At 48.7% G+C, this 20,774-nt stretch overlaps 1 protein-coding gene across 1 annotated transcript; it reads left to right on the forward strand.

The window, feature by feature from the left end:
- The first annotated feature begins 967 nt into the window (after nucleotides 1-967).
- On the forward strand, nucleotides 968-17,330 carry LOC127035740 (twist-related protein 2-like). The gene is made up of 2 exons (XM_050926030.1): nucleotides 968-1,490; nucleotides 17,276-17,330. Exon 1 carries the CDS (start codon nucleotides 983-985, stop codon nucleotides 1,466-1,468), a length of 486 nt encoding a protein of 161 aa, XP_050781987.1. The 5' UTR covers nucleotides 968-982; the 3' UTR covers nucleotides 1,469-1,490; nucleotides 17,276-17,330.
- The last annotated feature ends 3,444 nt before the right edge of the window (nucleotides 17,331-20,774 follow it).

Below are 20,774 nucleotides of genomic sequence, written 5' to 3' on the forward strand. Positions count from 1 at the left end.
AAGCCAGTGACTGAGTGGTAATGTGAGACACACCTCTGGTTAGTTTCACGATTTTAATGCTTTTGGATTTTTTTAGTTTATTGGTTTTTGTCAACTGTTTTGTTAACACTGCTTTCAGGAGAGGGCTGGGGTTTATCTGTGTCTGCTTGCATATTATGGTAGCTAGCTACCATAATAGATTGATAGGTAGATAGATAGATGCAACTCCAGCTTTATGCAGGTTGTTCAGAATCCCCTGCTTCCTAAGAAGAGTATGGATGAGCTACTGCATCTTCTCTTGGATGTTGTGAATGTGCCGGCTAGCTCTGTCCAAAACATGCCATCTCACAGCATGTCTTTCCATATTTCCAGTTGACTCTGTCACCGATAAAAGGCTTTGATTAAAAATCAGGGATCAGGCATAGAAATAAATGTTTGTGACTGACTTTAACGAGCTGAGCGAAGGCTGTTAAAAAACTTTTTCACTGCAGTTCCTGTTGCTCAGGTTAGCAGAAGGAACTTCCTCTGACATCCGGGCAGCAGGCAGGAGCATCTGTGCCTAAGGGCTTGGGGTGTGTTGCGGGGGAAGGGAGGAGGGAAATCTGGAACCCATAAGCTTCACTGATGTTTGCATTACCTTGCACTGTTGTATTGGTCTGTGCTTGGCCCCTCCCCCAGCCCGCCCTGCCCTATCAGCAAAGGACATCCACAAAGTTATTCAAATGTCCCTCCTCTCCTTAGCCCTCCCCCCCAAAAAACAAAAAACCCAAAAAACCACCCAGCTCCTTGAAGGTTGGGGAGGCTCCGAGACTTGAGGAAGTTTGGGAAGTCTGGCCAGTGGACACGTCAGGGCTGCATTCCCTGAGCTGGCTTTGTCTGCTTTCCTGGCTGCCTCTCCAGATGCACTGTGGCCTTTGCAGGCCCTCCATCCTGTGAGGTCCAAGGCCCCCGTGCCTGCCAGGTGGGAGAGACTCCTGGGCTGAAAGGGATCAGTTCTGAGAAGATGAAAGAGGAGAGCATGTGCCCAGACTCCCCCGAAGGCAGCCTGGTCACTAGTGAGGAGGAGGGCGAACGGCTTCACAAGAAATGCCTCCGTAAGCGCGGCCAGCTGGGCAAACCCATGGAGGATTGTGGCTCTCATTCTCCGCAGGGCAAGCGCAGCAAGCGCAGCCCCGTTCCCCAGTCCTTCGAGGATGTGCACACTCAGCGGGTGATCGCCAATGTACGGGAGAGGCAGCGCACCCAGTCACTCAACGATGCCTTTGCCGAGTTGCGGAAGATCATCCCCACGCTGCCCTCCGACAAGCTCAGCAAGATCCAGACCCTCAAGCTGGCCGCCCGCTACATAGACTTCTTGTACCAGGTGCTGCAGAGTGATGAGCTGGACCACAAGATCACCAGCTGCAACTACCTGGCCCACGAGAGGCTCAGCTATGCCTTCTCTGTCTGGAGGATGGAAGGGGCTTGGTCCATGTCAGCATCTCACTGAGCCTGCAGGATCCAGCCAACAGGTATGTCTAACAAACTTCCTGCTGCCCAGCTCCACTGAGAGCATTGTCTTTGCATCCCTCCCTCCTGCCTTCTCAGGGTACCTTCCCGGCTGTATTTGTAGCTTCTCCAGAGAAAATAAATGTCATCTCTCTCCCCCCACCCCGCCATGTACGGTGTCTTTGAACAAACCCCAGACGTGCGACGAGTCCTGTGCTCAGACGAGGTAGCTGACCCCGAAGCGAACAGGATAGCTTTCATTGCCAAGCCGCCACTCACGTTAATGGGACCTTGGAGGGATCTGAGCAGCAGAGCCCTAGAGCAACTGATTTAATTTACCAGAGACAATGGGGGGTTGTTTCTAAGGGCCAGTTAATGAAAGGTTTAAAACGAGAGTTTAAAATCAGATTTATCCTCCGATTGTAGCCTAAGAGTGTGGTTAAATCAGGAACAGTACTACTGAAATCAATACACCAGTGTAAGAGAGAGCTGAATCAGGCCCAGCTACTGCACTGATCACCCCAAAGGCAGCATTCTTATAAGATGCAGTCCCTGATTCTGATCTCATTGCACTGGTGTAAATCAGGAGTGACTCCACTGAAGTCAATGGAGTTGCACAGGGGCCCACGCCTGCAGAATCTGCCCTGTTACTCTCCTGGAGCACGGTTTAAAAGGGTAGAGAACAGTAACCTCCTCTGATCTGATGGGAGCTCAGCCCAGCTGTAATATGCCAGGAATAACGTACACCGGGGAGGATGTGAGAAACATGAAGTTTCATGCACACATTGCTGCAAACATTGCACTGAGTCTGGATCTTATATGCATTCCAGCCTCACGCAAATGCCATCCAAACACTCTCTGGGCTTCAGGCTCTGCCACTGGCTCTGCTCCTCTCAGCCACTGGCAAAAGAAAGAAAAGACCTATCAGTGATTAACTTATTTCTGGCAGCCAGGAGCTGCTGTGGGGGCAGAGAGAGTCCCATGAAATGGACAAAGGGACATGGGGAGGCCAGGGCAAGGAAGGGTGACAGCACAGCATCCACAGACCCATCCCAACCCCTTGCCATCGCTGGATATCCAAGATAACTGAGAAATAGTAAGAATAATTAAAGCCAACTCCTGGCCTTCCTCAGGCAAAGTGCCAACTGCAGTGGTCTGGGAAGGGCAGCAGCAGTCATCTCCTAGGACATAAACCTCTCTAGAACACAGGGCCATGGGCATTGCCAGACTGGATTCAACCCAAAGTCCATCTAGCCCAGTGTCCTGACTCCGACGTGCCCAGCACCAGATGCTGCTGAGGAAGGTGTAAGAATCCTGCAGGAGCAGATGTGGTCTCTAATAATTAGCTATCGGCTGAAGCCCCAAAACTCTTCCCAGATGTTGGGTAGCATTAATGACAGGAGCTCTGGACATTCTAATTATCCAGAGAAATGACAGGTCCTTTTTTCCAATCCTCCAAATGGAGGCGCATCCAGCTCACTGAAGCCCACCCCCGTGGATAGGTCCAGGTCCTCTTTCCTGGACTCCCACCCTCATTGCTGTGGGCCTCATGCTGGGGTCAATATGTCTGGCTTTCCTTGGATACTGACAGACAGGAGAGTGGAACACCTAGTTAATCAGCAACTGGCCGCTCTGGCTTGTGTCAATCCGGCTCCTATGGCACACACTGGTCTAGGCTGAGGCTGAGATCATGAGGAACATGTCAGTGTTATTTCTGCTCCCCCTAGGAGATGCAACCAAACGTCCTCAACATGCAAAAGATCCTTCTCCTTTGATTTTTATTTCTAGATATTAATTCTCTTATTAGGACCCGATCCAGCATGTCTCCTTACTCAAATACATGTCTTGGGGGCCGGATTCCCCTCTCAAGGCACCTCTTTCGACTAGGAGTAAATCCACTGAATTCAATGGAGTAGTTAGCTTAGAATCAGGACCATAAGGGTGAGTGTGGGCGGGATCAGGCCCTTCACTGGTTTCAATTTAAATATGAAGCTACAGATCCTTTTTTGTTAAACAAACATCAAAGTATCAGATCTGCCTAATGGAATCTGTGCCTGCTCCAGTGTGTATGAAACCCAAACACCACGGTCAAGCAATTATCCTTCCTTGGACTTTGTACCCAGAGTGATCTAAAATGTGAGGCAAAAGGGAAGAGCTCAGTTCTGCAGGGACTAGCAGGGAGCTGGGAGTATGGCCTCTGGTTAATGGCCTGTGGCTTGCTCACCCTCTCAGCTATGCCAGGAGATGGGGAAGCCTGACGCCCAAAACCTCTTTCTCTCTTGACCCACTGGAAGGTCGAGTCCCATGTCCCTCCCCCTTCCCTCCATTGTCAGTCTCATCAGATCCTGGACTGGGCTCCCCAAAGGCAGGAGTCGGAGCCAGAGTTTTAATTTCTGAATTGAAACGAATCCCGGGTGATTCCTGGGAAGAGGTATCAGTAATCTGAGGCTTATGCAGCAGTGACCAGAACTCTCAGCCGTTCCGTAGAGCACCCCTCTGACCACTTACCTCAGCACCTGCTCGGTTCTCAGTCATTGCTACAGGGACCACTCATTACTTAAGAGCTTTGGCTCTTAGGGCCAGAATTTCAAAGGTCTTTAGGTGCCCAAAGAAGCAGATTGGCACCTCGTGGGCTCTACAAAAACACCTAAGCACATTCATGCTGAACTCCCACTGAAAGCAATTTTGAGGCCCAACTTAAGACACAGCTCCTCACTGCCTCAGCTGGAGGTGCCAGTCACTCTGCAAATCAGCGGGGCCTAGCAGCTCAGAAACAGCACCTGAAATGTGGCCTTTGGCACCCCATTTCAACTGCTCTTTCTGCAAACCTGGGGTGAATTGTCTCATGATGGGCTCCAGTGAAAACTCAGCACCAAGAATCACAGGCAACTTCTGAACATTTATTATTAAATTGAGTATTTATTGGTCTGTTCCAACGTGCAGGGCTGACTCCAGGGTTTTTGCCACCCCAAGCAGTGGGGGGAGGAAGAGGGTGCAGGAGGAAGCCGCGATCGTGATCGGCAGCACTTCGGCGGCGGGTCCTTCCTTCCGAGAGGGACTGAGGGACCCGCCGCCGAATTGCTGCCGAAGAGCCGAACGTGCCACCCCTTCCCATTGACCGCCCCAGGCACCTGCTTGCTGTGCTGGTCCCTGGAGCTGGCCCTGCCAATGTGATGCCCAAAAGCTCTCTGCTCCCTTTTGCTGTGGAAATCCCCTGAGCTCCATACCTGACCTCAATCGCTGCCAGTCACTGTGCTGTACTTGCCCAGTGTCTGGGTGCCCCTTGGCTCCATTTCTGTAGGACCCTCCTCTGTTTGCTCTGGATAGCAGTGCAGATAGCGGGATTCCAGTGGGGATTTATCACCCCTCCCATGCACTGGGGTCTCGCAAATCACCACAGCATTATATTTGCTCTCAGTCCTGTGCCAGTTCCTTCCACCGCAGCAGGGTCATGGCTTCACTGCACATTCAGGCAGCAGATGCAATCACTGTTGGGCCTTTAATCAGGATTCATGGAAAGAGAAACCTCCTCCGGTCACACACTGTAAAGGCACCATTGTCATAAAATCTAAACAAGCCAAACGAGAAGTCAAAAGTATTTTCAGGTTTTATGTCTACCCTCAGCCCCTGCTTTAGCCGCTCACCCACACGGGCGTGTGCACACGCACACACACACCCTGGCACCTGCCCTTCACCTCAGACCAATTTTTGTTATTTTACAATGGTGTTTCCCTGTTGTTTAAAGATGTTTGTCTCTGTCACGTCGCTGTGATGCACTCAAACAACCGGGGAAGCATGGAAACAACCTGTCTCTGCACAGAATGCCGCTAAATGGACACGGCAGTACACTGAAAACTAGAGTTGTGAGGTGTGGGTGCCTACGCAACTACAGTGGGTGAAATACAGTCAGATGGCAGGATGCGGCTTTTAAGTTGACGGTGTTTCATTAAGTGTCCTTTATAGGGTCATTAACTATTAGGCCTAATTAGCAGTGAAGTCAGTACTGAAAGTGACTCTGCTAATGTAACACCAGGGTGAGGATGGTCCAGCAGTAAGTGTGGCTGCTGGAGGCAGCAGTTTAAACAGCCAGAGAAGCCAGAAGGCGAGGTTTGCTCCTGTGAAGTTAATATGGACAGATCTGTTATTGCTCGAACTGGCCAGTGCAGCAGAACATTTATTAGTGGTGGGTTCGCAGAAAGCTAGCGCAGTCTCAGTCATCTACGGCTTGAGCGAAAGGCCATTTGAGTCAATGCAAGGACACTCTATGACTTCACTGGGCTTTGGATCAAGCCACTAATGCCCTGCTTGCTTTGGGTTGTCTCTAGAGATGGAGTGCTTTCCCATGCTGTGTGCCTCAGCAGGACATCTGAGAATGAAAGTCCCTGGCATTAATGGTCACTTTTTGCAAATGCTGAGCCACGTGTCAGCATGAATGTGGGTGTCGGGCTTGCTAAGATGTGCAAGTCTGCGTCTGTTTCTACGTGTGCATGTAGTTAAACTGGTCTGTGTTTGGCAGGGGTTTCGTTCCTATGATAAACGGATGAGTGAAAGCCCCTTCAGTGAAATAACTCTTGTAAATATCCCCCCACTCCTGTAAGTACAGAGCTATTGGTGTTCTTAATAGTCCTGTTTCATATTCAGCCCAGATGGCTCCAAAATGCTTGCTAGAAACCCTGGTCTTTTTGTGATACATTGGTCTCCAAAATGGATGATTGTTTGTACTGTGCATTCCTGCCACAATGATACCAACTGACAGCTCCAAGTTAGGCAGGGAAATAATGGACAGTGGAACTTCCAAGATAGAGGGCAAAAGGAAGAAGCAGCAGCACTCAGGGAAATGCTCTTTAGTTACAAAGGCTGCTATCTCACCAGGCAGTTAGTGAATGCAGTGTTTGCAGTGGGGCTGTCATTTCATGATGCAGAGCAGCTAATGTTACTGAGTTTGCAGCATACTTGTCTCCACTGGAACCTCGCCTGTTAAATATCAAAGGCCGCTGGAACAGTTGAGTGTGAATATATGCTTGTGAAGCAGGAGACATCACTGGGGGCGAGGAGGGAGCCCCTTGGCAAGAAAAGTTAATGTTTGAAATCCACCGAGCTCGCAATTTTCAGAAAAAAAAAATACAATCTTGAGCCCATTCAAACGGATGCCTTGTTCCTCTTCCTGATAAATGGGGAGAAAATGAGGGTATCACTCAAAATCTCCAGGGAAAACATTTCTAGAGCAGTTAAGGGTGATATTCTTTGACTGACTTTAAATTGGCTTCCTGGATTCCGTGTATTTTTACAATGTCCTTACACAGTCATCCAGTCTGAAAAGCCTCTGATGGAATTCAGCGCTTACCTTTTGAGGACTGGTGCCCTTAATCGGGGTCTGCTCCGTAGGACAGTTATTTCCTTTCCCCCTATTTTATAACTAGGTCCTACAACATAATGCTAAATCATCAGGCAAGAAAGGGGAAGATAAGCTCAGCCTAAGTGTTGCAGGAGGCTTCCTCCTCCAGATCCACGCCTGCTTGGGCAGCCGATTTGGGCTCAGGAAAAGGCAGTGAGATCCTGCCAGTGAAAATCATGCTATGCATCAGGGAAACAGAATCCTGTCCGATTGGTCCGGCTGGGTACATCAAAATTATAACAAAGAGAAAGAAAGAAAGAAAGAAAGAAAGAAAGAAAGAAAGAAAGAAAGAAAGGTCTGTGGCAACACTGTAATGCTATTCAGGGGTAAACCACTGGGGTTACACTGCTGGAAGTGAGAGCCCCTCATACACTTTGTTCTTAAGTATGAAAGTTAAATGCTCCACAGGCTCTTCCCTATGTGAGAGGGGGCATCTGGGATGGGGTTGATTGGGCAGCCACAGGGGAAGAGAAGTGGAAAGTCGAGCTGAGGCTCTAGTGTCAAGCCTGTTGTTTGCCGTTCTGCCCTAGGATTCTCTCTTCTATCATGTCCCCAGCTGTGCTAGGAGTTTATGTGACTCCCCAGGCCCAGACTGGCCTGGCTTGGCTCCTACGGAGAATTCTGCTAAGCCCCCACTGCCCCAGAGGATCCATGGGGGATTTTTCTTTGCATGGCTCTAACCTTCAGTAACAGTCAGACATTAATAAGGGCCTTTTTCTCTGGCTGGGCCAGAGCAGAACTCTCCAGGCAGGCAGGCAATGTCCTGTGGGTCCATAGCTGTCTGTCTATGTTGCTGTTTTTACAAGGCTGCCCATCACCATGGTGCTGCATTTCTCTGCACTTTTAACAAGCTCACTAGGCCACAGGAGGTAGCAGAGAGGGGTCTGTTGATAGCAAATTCCTTCTGTAGCGATGTTTCAGTCTTATTGCTGCAGAAATATTAGAACAGAATTTCTTTGTGTTCTATTCTTCTACGTCTTTTGCTTTCTACAGTGCTGGCCCTGTAGGGTGCATGTTACATATCGAATCATAGGACTGGAACGGACCTTGAGAGGACATCTAGGCGTCTCATGGCAGGACTAAGTGTTATCTGAGTATATCAAGGTGTAGAGCCTTGACTGCTGTTAATTATCAGTGCTTCCTTGACTTCAGTGGAGCTATGACAATTTACACTAGCTGTTGTTTTCCTCAGTTGGCTGTGCTGGGTCCAGACCTGGGTCTGTGCCTGTGCAGTGCTTTTCACTACCTAGCTTGGTTTTCCCTCTGCCCTTGGGTTTTGCAACTACATGTGTTATCTAATTCATGGGCAACTTCAGCCTGAGCGTTGCCCAGGTGCATTGAGTGGCTGGCAGCGCCAGCCCAGGCAGCACTAGCCAACCCAAGGCTTGGGTGCAGGCATGGAACATTGCCTGTCTCAAAGCTGTCTCCTATCATTGGGGCAGTAAGAAACCATCACTGGGCAAGTTTTCCTAATGTTCAGGGCCCCAGCTGGGGTTTTCAGCAGAACCTCCTGCACTGGGCACCAGAGATACCTCAGCTGCTTTGTTCCCCATGGCAGGTGGAAGGAGGGCTGGGGCAGGTGCTGTTTCATGCAGTCCCTGCTGCGAGGGGACTGCTCTGCTCCCTGCGCTTGCTGTGAGGAACAGTGCAGTGGGTTTAGTGGCAGGGAGGCTCTCCTAACCGGCGACGGCTTCCTCCCTTGACAAGCACAGTGGCCTCTTGCTCTCGTGCAGGGCACTGATGCTTTCACCTTAGCCTGCTCAGTTCGGTGGGCGGTGGTGTGTGGCTACAGCTGCGTCTGCCTCTGCCCCGAAGGGGTCCTCGCAGGACGTCTACCTTGGAAGAAAAGACCTATGGCATGGCCCCTGCTGTGTCTCTAGGTCTAGGGGGGCTGTGACCGCAGTAGCCCTGGCACCTAGGCCTAACCCAGCATCGGCACCAACACGACTGTTGGACCAGCAGCGGGGCCCCAGGAGGGAGACCAACATGTCAAGGATTTCCAGCACGGCGGCTGGGCTGCTGTCAACCATCTGACTGGACAAAAGGCTTGGGGGGATGCTCCCACAATGGGGGTTCAGAGACTGCTGAAGCAGCTCAGGGGGCTCCTGTGTCCTGGTGGGTAGAGGAGAGCAGGGAAGAGCCCTGTAGCCTTGTGGGGCATTCCTACAGTGTTCACACTTACTCTTTGCTGTCCTGGGTGTCACTTCCTGCCCCCTTCCTGAGGTACACAGGTACACCCCCCACCCCATCCCCATGCTGCATAGCCAGTGACCAGCCAAATACCCTGCAAAGCACCACGTGGGAATGGCTCTGTGTCCAGAATTGGGAAGCAGCCAAGTTCTTATGAGCCACTGGAGTCTCCACCACAGTCCCTCTGATCCTCAGGGCCCTTGGCAGAGGGAGCCGACCCCAGCTTCCCTGCTAGGAAAACCCAGCAGAGTCACCTAAGAGCTGGAGCCAACTTCTCTCCCCTAGGGAAGGGATTTGATTTCAGCCGAGTGTGGGGGTGCGTGTGTCCCCTCATTCTGGCCCCTGCACTGCATTCCCATCCTCTTGATGGATTATGAATACACAGCCAACAGGGATCAAAGGGATCTGGGCCTGAGAGAAAGAGCTCTTCTGGGAGGCACCAGGGAGCTCTGAGCTGGGACAATTCATTTGGCATTGCATCATTCTTTCCAGCTGGGTAAGAGGTACTGGAGGGGCAGGGCACATCCCGAGTTGTGTGAGGGAGGGGAATAGGGAGCAATCACTGCACTGCATGTATGCGCGTGTGGATTCATAGGTTCTACGGCCAGAAGGGATCATTATGATCATCTGGTCTGACTTGCTGTTCACACAGGCCAGAGACCTGCCACCAAATAATCCCTAGAGCAGCTTTTAGAAAAACTTCCAATTTGGATTTAAAATTTTTTGGTGATGGCGTATCCACCATGATCCTTGGGAAGTTGTTCCAATGGTTAATTACTCTCGCTGTTAAAAATGTACGCCTTATCTCCAGTCTGAATTTGTCTGCCTTCAGCTTCCAGTCACTGGATCGCGTTAGACTTTTCCCTGCTAGACTGAAGAGCCCATTAACAATTATCTGTTCTCCATATAGATACGTACTGTAGAACTAATCACATCACCCCTTAACCTTCTCTTTGTCATGCTAAACAGATTGAGCTCTTTGAGTCTATCATTATAAGGCAGGTTTTCTAATCCTTTAATCATCGTATGGCTCTTCTCTGAACCCTCCAATTCATCAATATCCTTCCTGAATTTTGGGCACCAGAACTGGACACAATCTTCCCGAAGTGCCAGTGCCAAATACAGAGGTAAAATAACCTCTCTACTTTTATTCGAGTTTCCCTTGTTTATGCACCCAGGATCGCATTAGCTCTTTTGGCCACAGCGTTGCCCTGGGAGCTCATGTTCAGCTGATTATCCACCATCCAAATCTTTTTCAGAGTCACTGCGTCCCAAGATAGAGGCCTCCATCTTATAAATACGGCCTGCAGTCTTTGGTCTCAGACGCATACATTTACATTTAGCTGTATTGAACACACATTGTTTGCAAGTGCACCATTTAGATCAGTGACCTGCCCTCTTCATTAGTTACCACGCCCCCAATTTTTGTGTCACCTGCAAACTTTATCAGTGATGATTTTATGTTTTCTTCCAGGTCAGTGATAAAAATGTTAAGTAGCTTAGGGCCATAACCAATTCCTGCAGGACTTTGCTGGAACTGTATCTGCTCAAAGATCCCCCATTTACAATTACATTTTGAGACTTATTTGTTAGTCAGTTTTAATCCATTTAATGTGGGCCTTGTTCATTTTATAACTTTCTAGTTTTTTAATCCAAATGTTGTGCAGCACCAAGTCAAATGCCTTATGGACGTCAAAGTATATTACAACAACACTAGTACACGTCTGAGGAGCAGGCTGATTAGTAACCAACCACTGCCGGTAATTAATAACAATTGTCATTTCTGCAGCCCCTTCCCCTCAAAGCATTTTGCAAACACTCGGGAATGAGGCCTCTGGATACATTGTCCAAAAAATGTGGCCCAGTCTCGCTGCGAGTTCCACGGTACCTGTCCAAGCCTGGGGTGGGGGGGGGGTTCTTCCTTCTGCTCTCATGAGCCAAGTGCATTGAGGTCTCTCAGTGGAAGGGGCTGTAGAAACGCAAAGTGACCCTAGTGATGGAAAATTCCATTGCTCCAGTACCACAGTCCTGTTGTGAAGGCAGCTCTCGGGAAGCTGAGGCCAGTCCCAGGGAGGACTGTGAATACGCTGTATTCAGTGGGGAGAGCAGTGCAGCCCTCCTTCCCCTGCCCCCCCTTCCCCCGGGGCCTTTATTTGCACTTTGTACCAGCTGGAGCTTTTTCAGGGCATGTGCCTTCCTTCCTAGCTGTAATGAGTTGCAATCCTGAAGCCTCGAGCCATGGATGTGCAGATCACACATGTCTGTGGTCTGACAGGCTGGGCCACAACCTTCCAGCCAGCAGCAGAAGGAAGTGGATGGGTTTTGCTGCCATGGTTAGTTGGGCAGAGAGGAGTTCAGAAGGCCCCCCACGGCTGTGGAGTAGCTTAACAAACTGAGGGCTATTGTTGTCAACAACAGGGGCGCCTATAACTGTGGCCAGTTTCCAAAGCTCTTTTCTCTTCCTGCCAGCATCACCTCATTCTTCGGCCAGCTACACTGCACCCCGCACTGATCTTGGCCGGGCACTGGGAAAACTGGGAGATGCCACTGCTTGTGATTCTCATCATGGAGCAGCATGGCCTCTCCAACCATGACTGCCAGTGTACTCCCCTCTGACCGTCCATGTTCCCAGCTCGAGGAGGATTTGGGGATTCGAGGGCATCAAAGGGTCTAGAGGCAGGTTTTTCAGGGCTTGGCTAATTTCGCTGAAAGAAATGGCCTTCCCTGTTCCCTCTATGGGAGTTCCAGCCCATAATTTCAGTAACATCTTTTATCTTTTTAGTAAAGTGCACAGCATTTAACTCTGAGCTGTCCCCACGGGGTGGGGGTCAGGGTTGGGGGCTGGGTGGCAAGGAGGGAAGCGCCAATACAGAGCAGGAAGGCAGGTACTTAACACTGGTCAGGATTAAAGTTAAAACACAGATAAAATTACACAGCCTTGCCCTAGTGATCAATAAAATATCCACTGGTTTATGATCCCTGCAAGGAATCTGGCTCTTAGGATTTCAGCTGCATTCATTTAAACCCAAAGGAATGTCTTTGAAACCTAGTCAGTGTTTCATATCTGAATGGCATGGAAAGGGCCCTGGGATCTGACAGAGAGTGACTGAGCTCCATTAATAAAGATTTTTGCATTTAATTGCCTTTAAAAAAGTAGGGAGGTGAGAAGCAAAACATGTTGCATGAGCCATTAACGTGGCTGAATAACTGTGGGGTGACTGTTAGCCAGTGCCTCTTATCTGCTGGAGGTGTTACCTTTAATAGCTCTCTAGTCACACCCAGCATCTAACACTGTCGCTTTGCATCCGGTTCGTTTTTGACTAGCATCATGAATGGGTGTTTACTGCTGGCACTGCAATAGCTCCTAGAGGGTCCATTGGGCTGGGCATTCTGTCACCACATCAGTGGGGTTGTCTCATGCCTTGAAGATTTGCTGTCTAAATAGGTGAGTCAAACAAGGCAAGGATTTGGAGTACTTGTGGATTGTTATCCCTAGTCACAGACAGGGAGCTGAGGTCCAGAGATTCCAGGTAAAGTGATTGGCTCAAGGTCACCCACAGAGCCATGACAGAGCCAGGAACTGAACTCACATCTGAGTCCCAGGCCAATGCTCAGTGAGCCCTGCTGTCACCAGTCCAATAGTGCCCAGGAGTCCTTTTTTCAATTTGAGTGCTTGCCGTGACTCCACATTGATTTTCAGAGGCCCTGGATCTCCACAGATCCCAGCTAGAATCAGTAGGAGGGGAAAGTGCTCTGCTCCCCCAGCATTTTGCAGAATCCTGGCCCTTCATGCATCCCACTCTAGTGAGCCTTGGTACAACCTTGCATGAACCCGCACAGGAAACTAGGAGAAAGCACCCCCCCTTGGGAGCAGCTGGTATCATGTGCTGGGAATAGGCCTCCTCTGCCTCCAGGCACGTGTGTTCTTGGAGACTGAATGCTGGGAGTCTCCCCTGGAAGCTGGACAAGCCACAGCTGTGAAAGAGAGCCGCCCAAGTACAGCCCTCACCTTGGCCTGGACACTGGTATTTGGCCTGGCAACCAGCACTGACTTCTCACCAATAGGGCTGTGGGTGCTCAGTCCCTCTGAAGGTCAGACGGCTTTTAGGGGGGGTGGGTCCAAGACTGTTATTCTTCCTGAGTTGTGTATGGTTAGTGCTTGCAGGCCCCAGGCAGGGGCTGGGCACCACACAAACGAAGGGTGAGGATATTGACCTCAGTATTTACACGTGGTCACTTTTCCTAAGAGATCCAATTGCTCACTGCATGAAATAAAGATTAAAAATCACCTGAGTGCTGAAGCCAATTTGGCATCTCCTTAGCTCCGGTTAGTACCTCACGGACTCCAGGGGATGGGCTTCTGCTCCAGAATCTTACAGCAGGCTGCCAGGGCTGAGATCCCTGCAAAGCAGCACCAGGCAATTGTACGCTGCTGAAGGATCCATGCTGAAGGGTCCATGTAGGGTTGGAGCCAGAGAGACAGTCTGTGTGGGTGCAATTCGCTGGCCAAGCCATGAGTCTCACTTCAGCCGCATGAGAGCTCTGAGGGCACCATGCCCATCCCAACAGACAGAGACATGGGCATGGTGCACATACAGCTACAGAGCAAGAGACCCAAGTTTTATGCAGCACCATCAGTGACATTTCCTGCAAATTATGTAATGAGCTAGTTTGAATATTTGCAAAAAAGGTACATGTGACTATACGCTTTGGCTTATAAGAGAAGCTGTGCATATTTAGTACTTGTGAAAAGCATTGGGCTTCACAGCCTGAGTAAATAATGGAGCCTTTTCTCTGTCTATTTCCTAGAGCAAGAAGGTGGAGGTGGTAATATCTTTTATTTGACCAACATGTTGATGCAAGAGACAAGCTTTCGAGCAATACAGAGCTTTTCTTCCGGGCTGGGAAAAGTTCTCAAAGTGTCACAGGTGAAATAGATTGTTAAATATCTATTTCCTACTCACCACTGCCCCACCAGTCTGACCAGTGGCTTCCTCTAGGACAGAGGTCCTTAAACTGTGGGGCACGCCCCTGTAGGGGGGCATGGAGGAATGTTCAGTGGGGTGCAGTGGGGCCCCACAGAGGGTAGGGAGAGAGCACCACCCAGCCCTGCTCTGCTCCCAGCTCTGCTCCGGCTCCGCCTGACCATGGCCTGGCCACAGCTCCGCACCAAGCCCAAGCCCAAGCCCCAGCCCTAGCCCTGCCCCAGTCATAGCTCCAGTCTCAGCCTCTTTCCCTTGTCTGCCCCCCACCCGGGGCTGTGGCCCCGCACCTGGCTTGGGGAGGGGGCAGGGACGAGGTGCAGGTGGGATTAGGGGCGGCATGATGCTGAAAAGTTTGGGAACCACTGTTCTAGGGATGCTGGTCGGGCCTCTGCTGATTCTACCAGTTAGTGAAAAGGCTGATGTTAGGCTTTTGACAAGTGAGCTGGAACTGAGACCCAGTTCAGTTCAGCTCATGCAGGGCCACTAAATTTCCATTCAATGAGAGTAACTTTCTGCCCCTACTGAACTGGGATGGATTCATACTGCAAGTGAAAGCTCAGTAGCTGGTTAGCCGTGACCTGAGGCATCTGCTCCCCGTATGTGCTAATGTTTCACCTTGTTTCTGAAAATATCCATTTGTTCCATCGACTTCTGACTTGGGTGCTGAATCAGGCAGGGTCTCCACTCTCTGGACACAGGCAACATCCCACACCCTGTGCTCAGACTCCGGTATACATGGCAGGTAGGTGCCCTGTTTGTAAAGCAGCATCCCATCACCCAAAGTGGGAGCACGAACAATTCGTGCAACACCCAGCCCACTCCTCCACACACCAGTAGCAATACAAAACCATTGCAGCAGTCACACCTGGGTACTCTTGTTCGGTTCAGAAATGATTGTATATGTGTACTGGATTTTTGTGTGTACATTCATTTAAATTTCTCTGAGGACCTTGCAGTCATCCGCATGGGTCATCAACAGGGTGTGACTCTCCATCTTTCTGATCCACAGCGCAGGGCTTCTTCATCCTGCTGTTCGTGTGGCTGTGGAGCAGCCAGCAGCGGGTGTGCAAACACGCAGCTCTTTGAGAGCAAGCACTGGAGGCGGGTTGGGTCTGAGGGTTCCTAGATATGAGAGCAGCACGGGAGCTGGAAGTAGAGACAGCAGAGGCAAGCGCTCAGTTCAGGCCATTTCTTCGGCAGGATGATGTGACAAGGTGGGTAAGGCCGGGGTTCTGCTCCCAGCTCTGTTTGAAGTGACCTGCCTAACCTCTGTTATCTTACTGTCAAATGAGAGTCACAGCTGCCGATGGGTGGCCCAGTAGCATTTCATTAAGCTACAGGCAGCTCACTAGCTGTCGGGGGACTAACTCTACCTTGTAGCTGAGCTGGGGGAATGTGGGACAGACCTGCCAGATGACTGAGTGACTGTGCCAGCCAAGCTGTGTCACATGGGGTAGGGCAGAAGGCGCCAACCATTTACGTGCACATACCAGGTGCTTGGCAGGGAGATGGAAAGGTATGCACTGGCCGGAGGTCATTCAGCACCCAGGAAGCAAAGGAGGGTGCTGTCTCTTTGGCTGGGCAGCCCGGGCATCTGAAGTCTCGTTTCTAGCTGCAGATTGAGAGGGAACCGCGGGCTCTGCTACTGTGTGAGCTCGTGTGTGCATAGAGCTCATTTGCGAGGTGACAGGTGCATTGATTGGATGGGGCTGCTGGACCTCACTCCAAGAGAAGGAGACTGTCAGACAGGCCTGGCACTGGCCTACGAAAGTTATAAGCGTGCTGAATCTCTCTAGTGTTTTATTTCTTTCTCTCCTTATGCAGTGCGGTCTCATCACCTCTTGAGAATGTAAGATCTCACATTCTGCTATGAGAGACAGAAATTAAAATGGAGAGAGAAGCAAAGAGACCCTAGGGCCTCCGCAGCTCTCACAGGGCTGCACAATTAAAATGCAACTGCAATAATAATGAGTAGCCCAAAAACAACATGTATATCATGAAATACTGAAACCCCCGAGTGTTCTTTTGTTAAGTGACAAAGGATGTAACTCTGCATGGGTTGCCAGCCCTCTCGGTTTGGCCAGGAGTCTCCTGGAATTGAGCTCGATCTCCTGGTTCCACGCCACTCCCAGAAACGCCTGGCATATCTGGCAGTGGCTCCTAGGAGGAGGCACGGCCAGGGGGGTCTCTGCGCACTGCCCCCGCCTGGAGTGCCGACTCCACAACTCCCATTGCCTGGGAACAGGGGACCGCAGCCAATGGGAGCTGCAGGGGCGATGCTCGCAGGCAGCGGCAGCGTGCAGAGCCATGTGGCCACCTGTGAGCCTAGGAGCAACTGTTGGACGTGCTGCCACTTCTGGAACCACCTGGCCAAAACCTGCATCCCAAACCCCCTCCTGCACCCCAACCCACTGCATCTAGCCCACTCCCTCACCCAAACTCCCTCCCAGAGCTCACATCCCAAACCCCTCCTGCAGCCCAACCCTCTGCCCCAGGCTCAGCCCAGAGCCCCCTCCCACACTTTGAACCCCTTGGTTCCACCACCCACAAGCCCAGAGCCTGCTTCCCCTCCCACACCCCAACTCCCTACCCCAGCCCGGTGAAAGTGAGTGAGGGTCAGGGAGAACGAGCGACAGAGAGAGGGGGGCTGGAATGAGCTGGGGTGGGGGCCTCAGAAAAGGGGTGTGGCTGGGCATGGTGCTGGGAAAGGGCATGGCAGAGGACAAGTGTGACATGCTGTACCTTGGGGAACACCTAGACCCCCCACCCCATGTTCAGCCTTATAACATGACTGTGTGGTATCCAATGTCGGGTATCTTTGGAAGGCTCATGATGCACTGAGCACTGTTGCTACAGTGATGTTATAGTAATGTAGAGGTTATAATTTCATATATGTAGTTATGAGGCTGAAAACGTATCCTCATGGCTTAAAATAAGCCCAGGCAAAAACTCTCCAAGAGCAGAGAGGTGGTTCACATCTCATCAGGACAGGTATGGGCCAAACCCCAGCCCAGCCTCACAGGAACAAAGGGCGCTGGCCTAGGCAGCAACAAAAAAATCTGTTAGACGCTTGAGGGAGTCACCCCCTCTTCCTTTGATCAGTTTGGGACTGCAATGAGGTAATGCTCACCTGACTCTGAAGGGGGGGCGGGACAAAGCCAAGAGGGAGGAAAGGACATGATAAAAGGGAGAGATGTTTGCCATGCTTTCTCTCTCTCTCTTCCACCTACATCTACAGACACCACACCAAGCGACTGAAGCACTGATCAAAGGGGAGAGCCTGGCTGAAGAGCAACCAACCAGCCTGTGGTGAGAAGCATCTAAATTTTTAAAGGCATTGAAAGTGTTAAGATCAGCTTAGAATGCGGTCTGCCTTTATTTCATTTGACCAAATCTGACTTGTTGTGCTTTGACTTATAAACACTTAAAATCTATCTTTCATAGTTAATAAATGTGTTTGTTCATTCTACCTGAAGCAGTGCATTTGGTTTGAAGTGTGTCAGAGACTCTCCTTGGGATAACAAGCCTGGTACATATCAATTTCTTTGTTAAACTGACAAACTCCCATAAGCTTGCAGTGCCCAACAGGCATAACTGGACACTGCAAGACGGAGGTTCCTAGGGTTGTGTCTGGGACCGGAGATATTGGCTAGTGTCCTTTGGTTGCAAGCAGCTGGGAGCAGCTTACATGCCAGAGGCTGTGCGTGAACAGCCCAGGAGTGAGGGTTCTCACAGCAGAGCAGGGTCAAGCTGGCTCCCAGAGTCAAGGATTGGCGTGACCTAGCAGATCATCGGTCCAGATAACACCAGAGGGAATGTCACACCAGTGTTTAGGTTTGTGTGATGAGACTGTTGGCAACCCTATCTTCACCCCAGCGATCACCCTAAAAAAACTTGTTGCTGCTGAGCTCTTTGTTACCAATCATGCTGGCTATGAATTGTAGCCCCTTTCCTGGCTAGCAAATCACTCTGGCCTTGACCTGACCCCTGCTCTGTTCATTACATGTAAGCAGAGCTGGTTTAAAAAAATTGGAAGATATGTTTGTAAAAAATTCTTAGGTTTTGAATTTGATTCTATTGCATGGGGCTCTGACTGGAATGTGCTCATTTCATCCAAATTTTTAGTGAAATGTTTTTTGAAATATATCCAAATTTCCTAAATTTTTACTTTATTTGCATTTTCCTCTTTTCTCTTCTATTCCCTATGTCTCCTTCTTTGCCATGAGTGCAATAAAATTATGAATGTCCAGGTTAGGCTTGCTTTTTCCATATTGTAGCTTTTCCAAATTTCTCAAACTCTAGGCTAGTGACCAAGCTTTTAAGTCAGAGTTTCATTTCTTCTTTGGCTTCTCTAGGGCTTTGCCAAAGCTGGAGAAGTTTTGAAAACTTATAGAGACAAAAGGAAAAGATGTAAAAGAAACCCCAGCTGTTGTGCCTGCTATGACCAAATAGAAAAGGAAAAAGGGAAAAAAATTCAAAACAATTTTTTTCAGTTTTCAAAAATTGAAATGAAAATTTCAATTTGAAACAAAATTGAAACAATAAAAATATTTTGCCACAAAAAAATTATCTTTGATCAGTCCTCCACCCATTTTTCAGCAGGAAAATTGCTGGGTAAAAAGTAGGGCTGTCGAATAATCGCAGTTAACTCATGTGATTAACTCATAAAAATTAATTGTGATTTAAAAATTTAATCAAGATTGATCACAGTTTTAATTGTACTGTTAAACAATAGAACACGAACTGAAATGAATTAAATATTTTTGGATGTTTTTCTACATTTTCAAATATATTGCCTTCAGTTACAACACAGGATACAAAGTGTATTGTTTTTATTACAGATATTTGCATTGTAAAAATGATAAACAAAAGAAATAGTATTTTTCAATTCATCTCATACAAATACCATGATGGAATCGCTTTATCGTGAAAGTGCAACTTATAAATGTAGATTTTTTTGTTACATAACTGCACTTAAAAACAAAACAATGAAAATCTTTAGAGCCTACAAGTCCACTCAGTCCTACTGTGTGTTCAGCCAATCGCTAAGACAAACAAGTTTGTTTACATTTGCAGAAGATAATGCTGCCCTCTTCTTTTTTACAATGTCACCTGAAAGTGAGAACAGGCGTTTGCATGGCACCTTTGTAGCCAGCATTGAAAGGTATTTACGTGCCAGATATGCTAAACATTTGTATGCCCCTTCATGCTTCTGTCACCATTTTTGACTGAACTCCTTGGGGGAGAATAATATGTCTCCTGCTCCATTTTACCCACATTATGCCATATATTTTATGTTATAGCAGTCGTGGATGATGACCCAGCACATGATCATTTTAAGAACACTTTCACTGCAAATTTGACAAAATGAAAAAAGGTACCAATGTAAGATGTCTAAAGATAGCTACAGCACTCAATCCAAGGTTTAAGAATCTGAAGTGCCTTCCAAAATCTGAGAGGGACAGGGTGTGGAGCATGCTTTCAGAAGTCTTAAAAGATCAACACTCCAACATGGAAACTACAGAACTCAAACCACCAAAAAAGAAAATCAACCTTCTGCTGGTGGCATCTGACTCAGATGATGAAAGCGAACATGTGTTGGTCTGCACTGCTCTGGACCATTATCGAGCAGAACCCCTCATCATCACGGATGCATGTCCTCTGAAATGGTGGTTGAAGCATGAAGAGATATATGAATCTTTAGCACACCTGGCATGTACATATCTTGCGATGTTGGCTACCACAATGTCATGCGAACGCCTGTTCTCACTTTTAGTTTGACATTGTAAACAAGAAGTGGGCAGCATTATCTCCTGCAAACATAAACAAACTGGTCTGAGCAATTGGCTGAACAAGAAGTAGGACTGGGTGGACTTGTAGGTTCTAAAATTTTACATTGTTTTATTTTTGAATGCAATTATTTTTTGTAAATAATTCTGCATTTGTAAGTTCAACTTTCATAATAAAGAGATTGCACTCCAGTACTTGTCTGAGGTGAATTGAAAAATACTATTTCTTTTGTTTTTTTACAACACACATTTGTAATAAAAATCAATATAGATTGAGCACTGTACACTTTGGGTTCTGTGTTGCAGTTGAAATCAATATATCTGAAAATGAAGAAAACATCCAAAATATTTAAATAAATGGTATTCTATTATTAAGAGTGCGATTAATCGTGCAATTAATCACAATTAATTTTTTTAATTGCACGATTAATCACGATACTTTTTTTTAATCACTTGACAGCCCTAGTGAAAAGCATCGCCCCATTCCACTTCTCAGTGTCTGGAGGCTGCTCTTTACAGGCTATGTCTATTCTAGAAACGGTTCATAGAGCTATCCTAAGCTGTCAGCCCCCGCTTGTGCAGACACGACTTATACTAGCTGCTTGTAATGGTTTCCTGAGAGACACAAGTGACCCTAGCAACAGCACTTGTATGCCAGTATCACTGAGTATACAAGGGGGCTTTTGCCAACATAGAAGCATTGTAAAAGCTAACCCGCCCTGCCTCCCCCAGCTGACATTACTACAGCAGCCAACATGTCTAGTGTAGTGTGAAGGGTCTGTGTGTGTTTGTGTGGCTGGTCAGCTAAGACTTCACATGTCTTCTTTGTGCTCCCTGACTGGGAATAACTTTGTAGGTCTAAATCAATGTTCAGGAGTTGCATTTTCATCCCCCTTTCCAAGGCCTGCTTCACCACAGCTAGGATTACGATACGTCTGGGCTTTCCTG

The sequence above is a fragment of the Gopherus flavomarginatus genome, chromosome 16 (genome assembly GCF_025201925.1).
Source record: "Gopherus flavomarginatus isolate rGopFla2 chromosome 16, rGopFla2.mat.asm, whole genome shotgun sequence".
Classification (NCBI taxonomy): domain Eukaryota; kingdom Metazoa; phylum Chordata; order Testudines; family Testudinidae; genus Gopherus; species Gopherus flavomarginatus.

Coding starts and splice junctions, on each gene's coding strand:
- LOC127035740 (XM_050926030.1), top strand. CDS start 983: ATGAAAGAGGAGAGCATGTGCCCAGACTCCCCCGAAGGCAGCCTGGTC.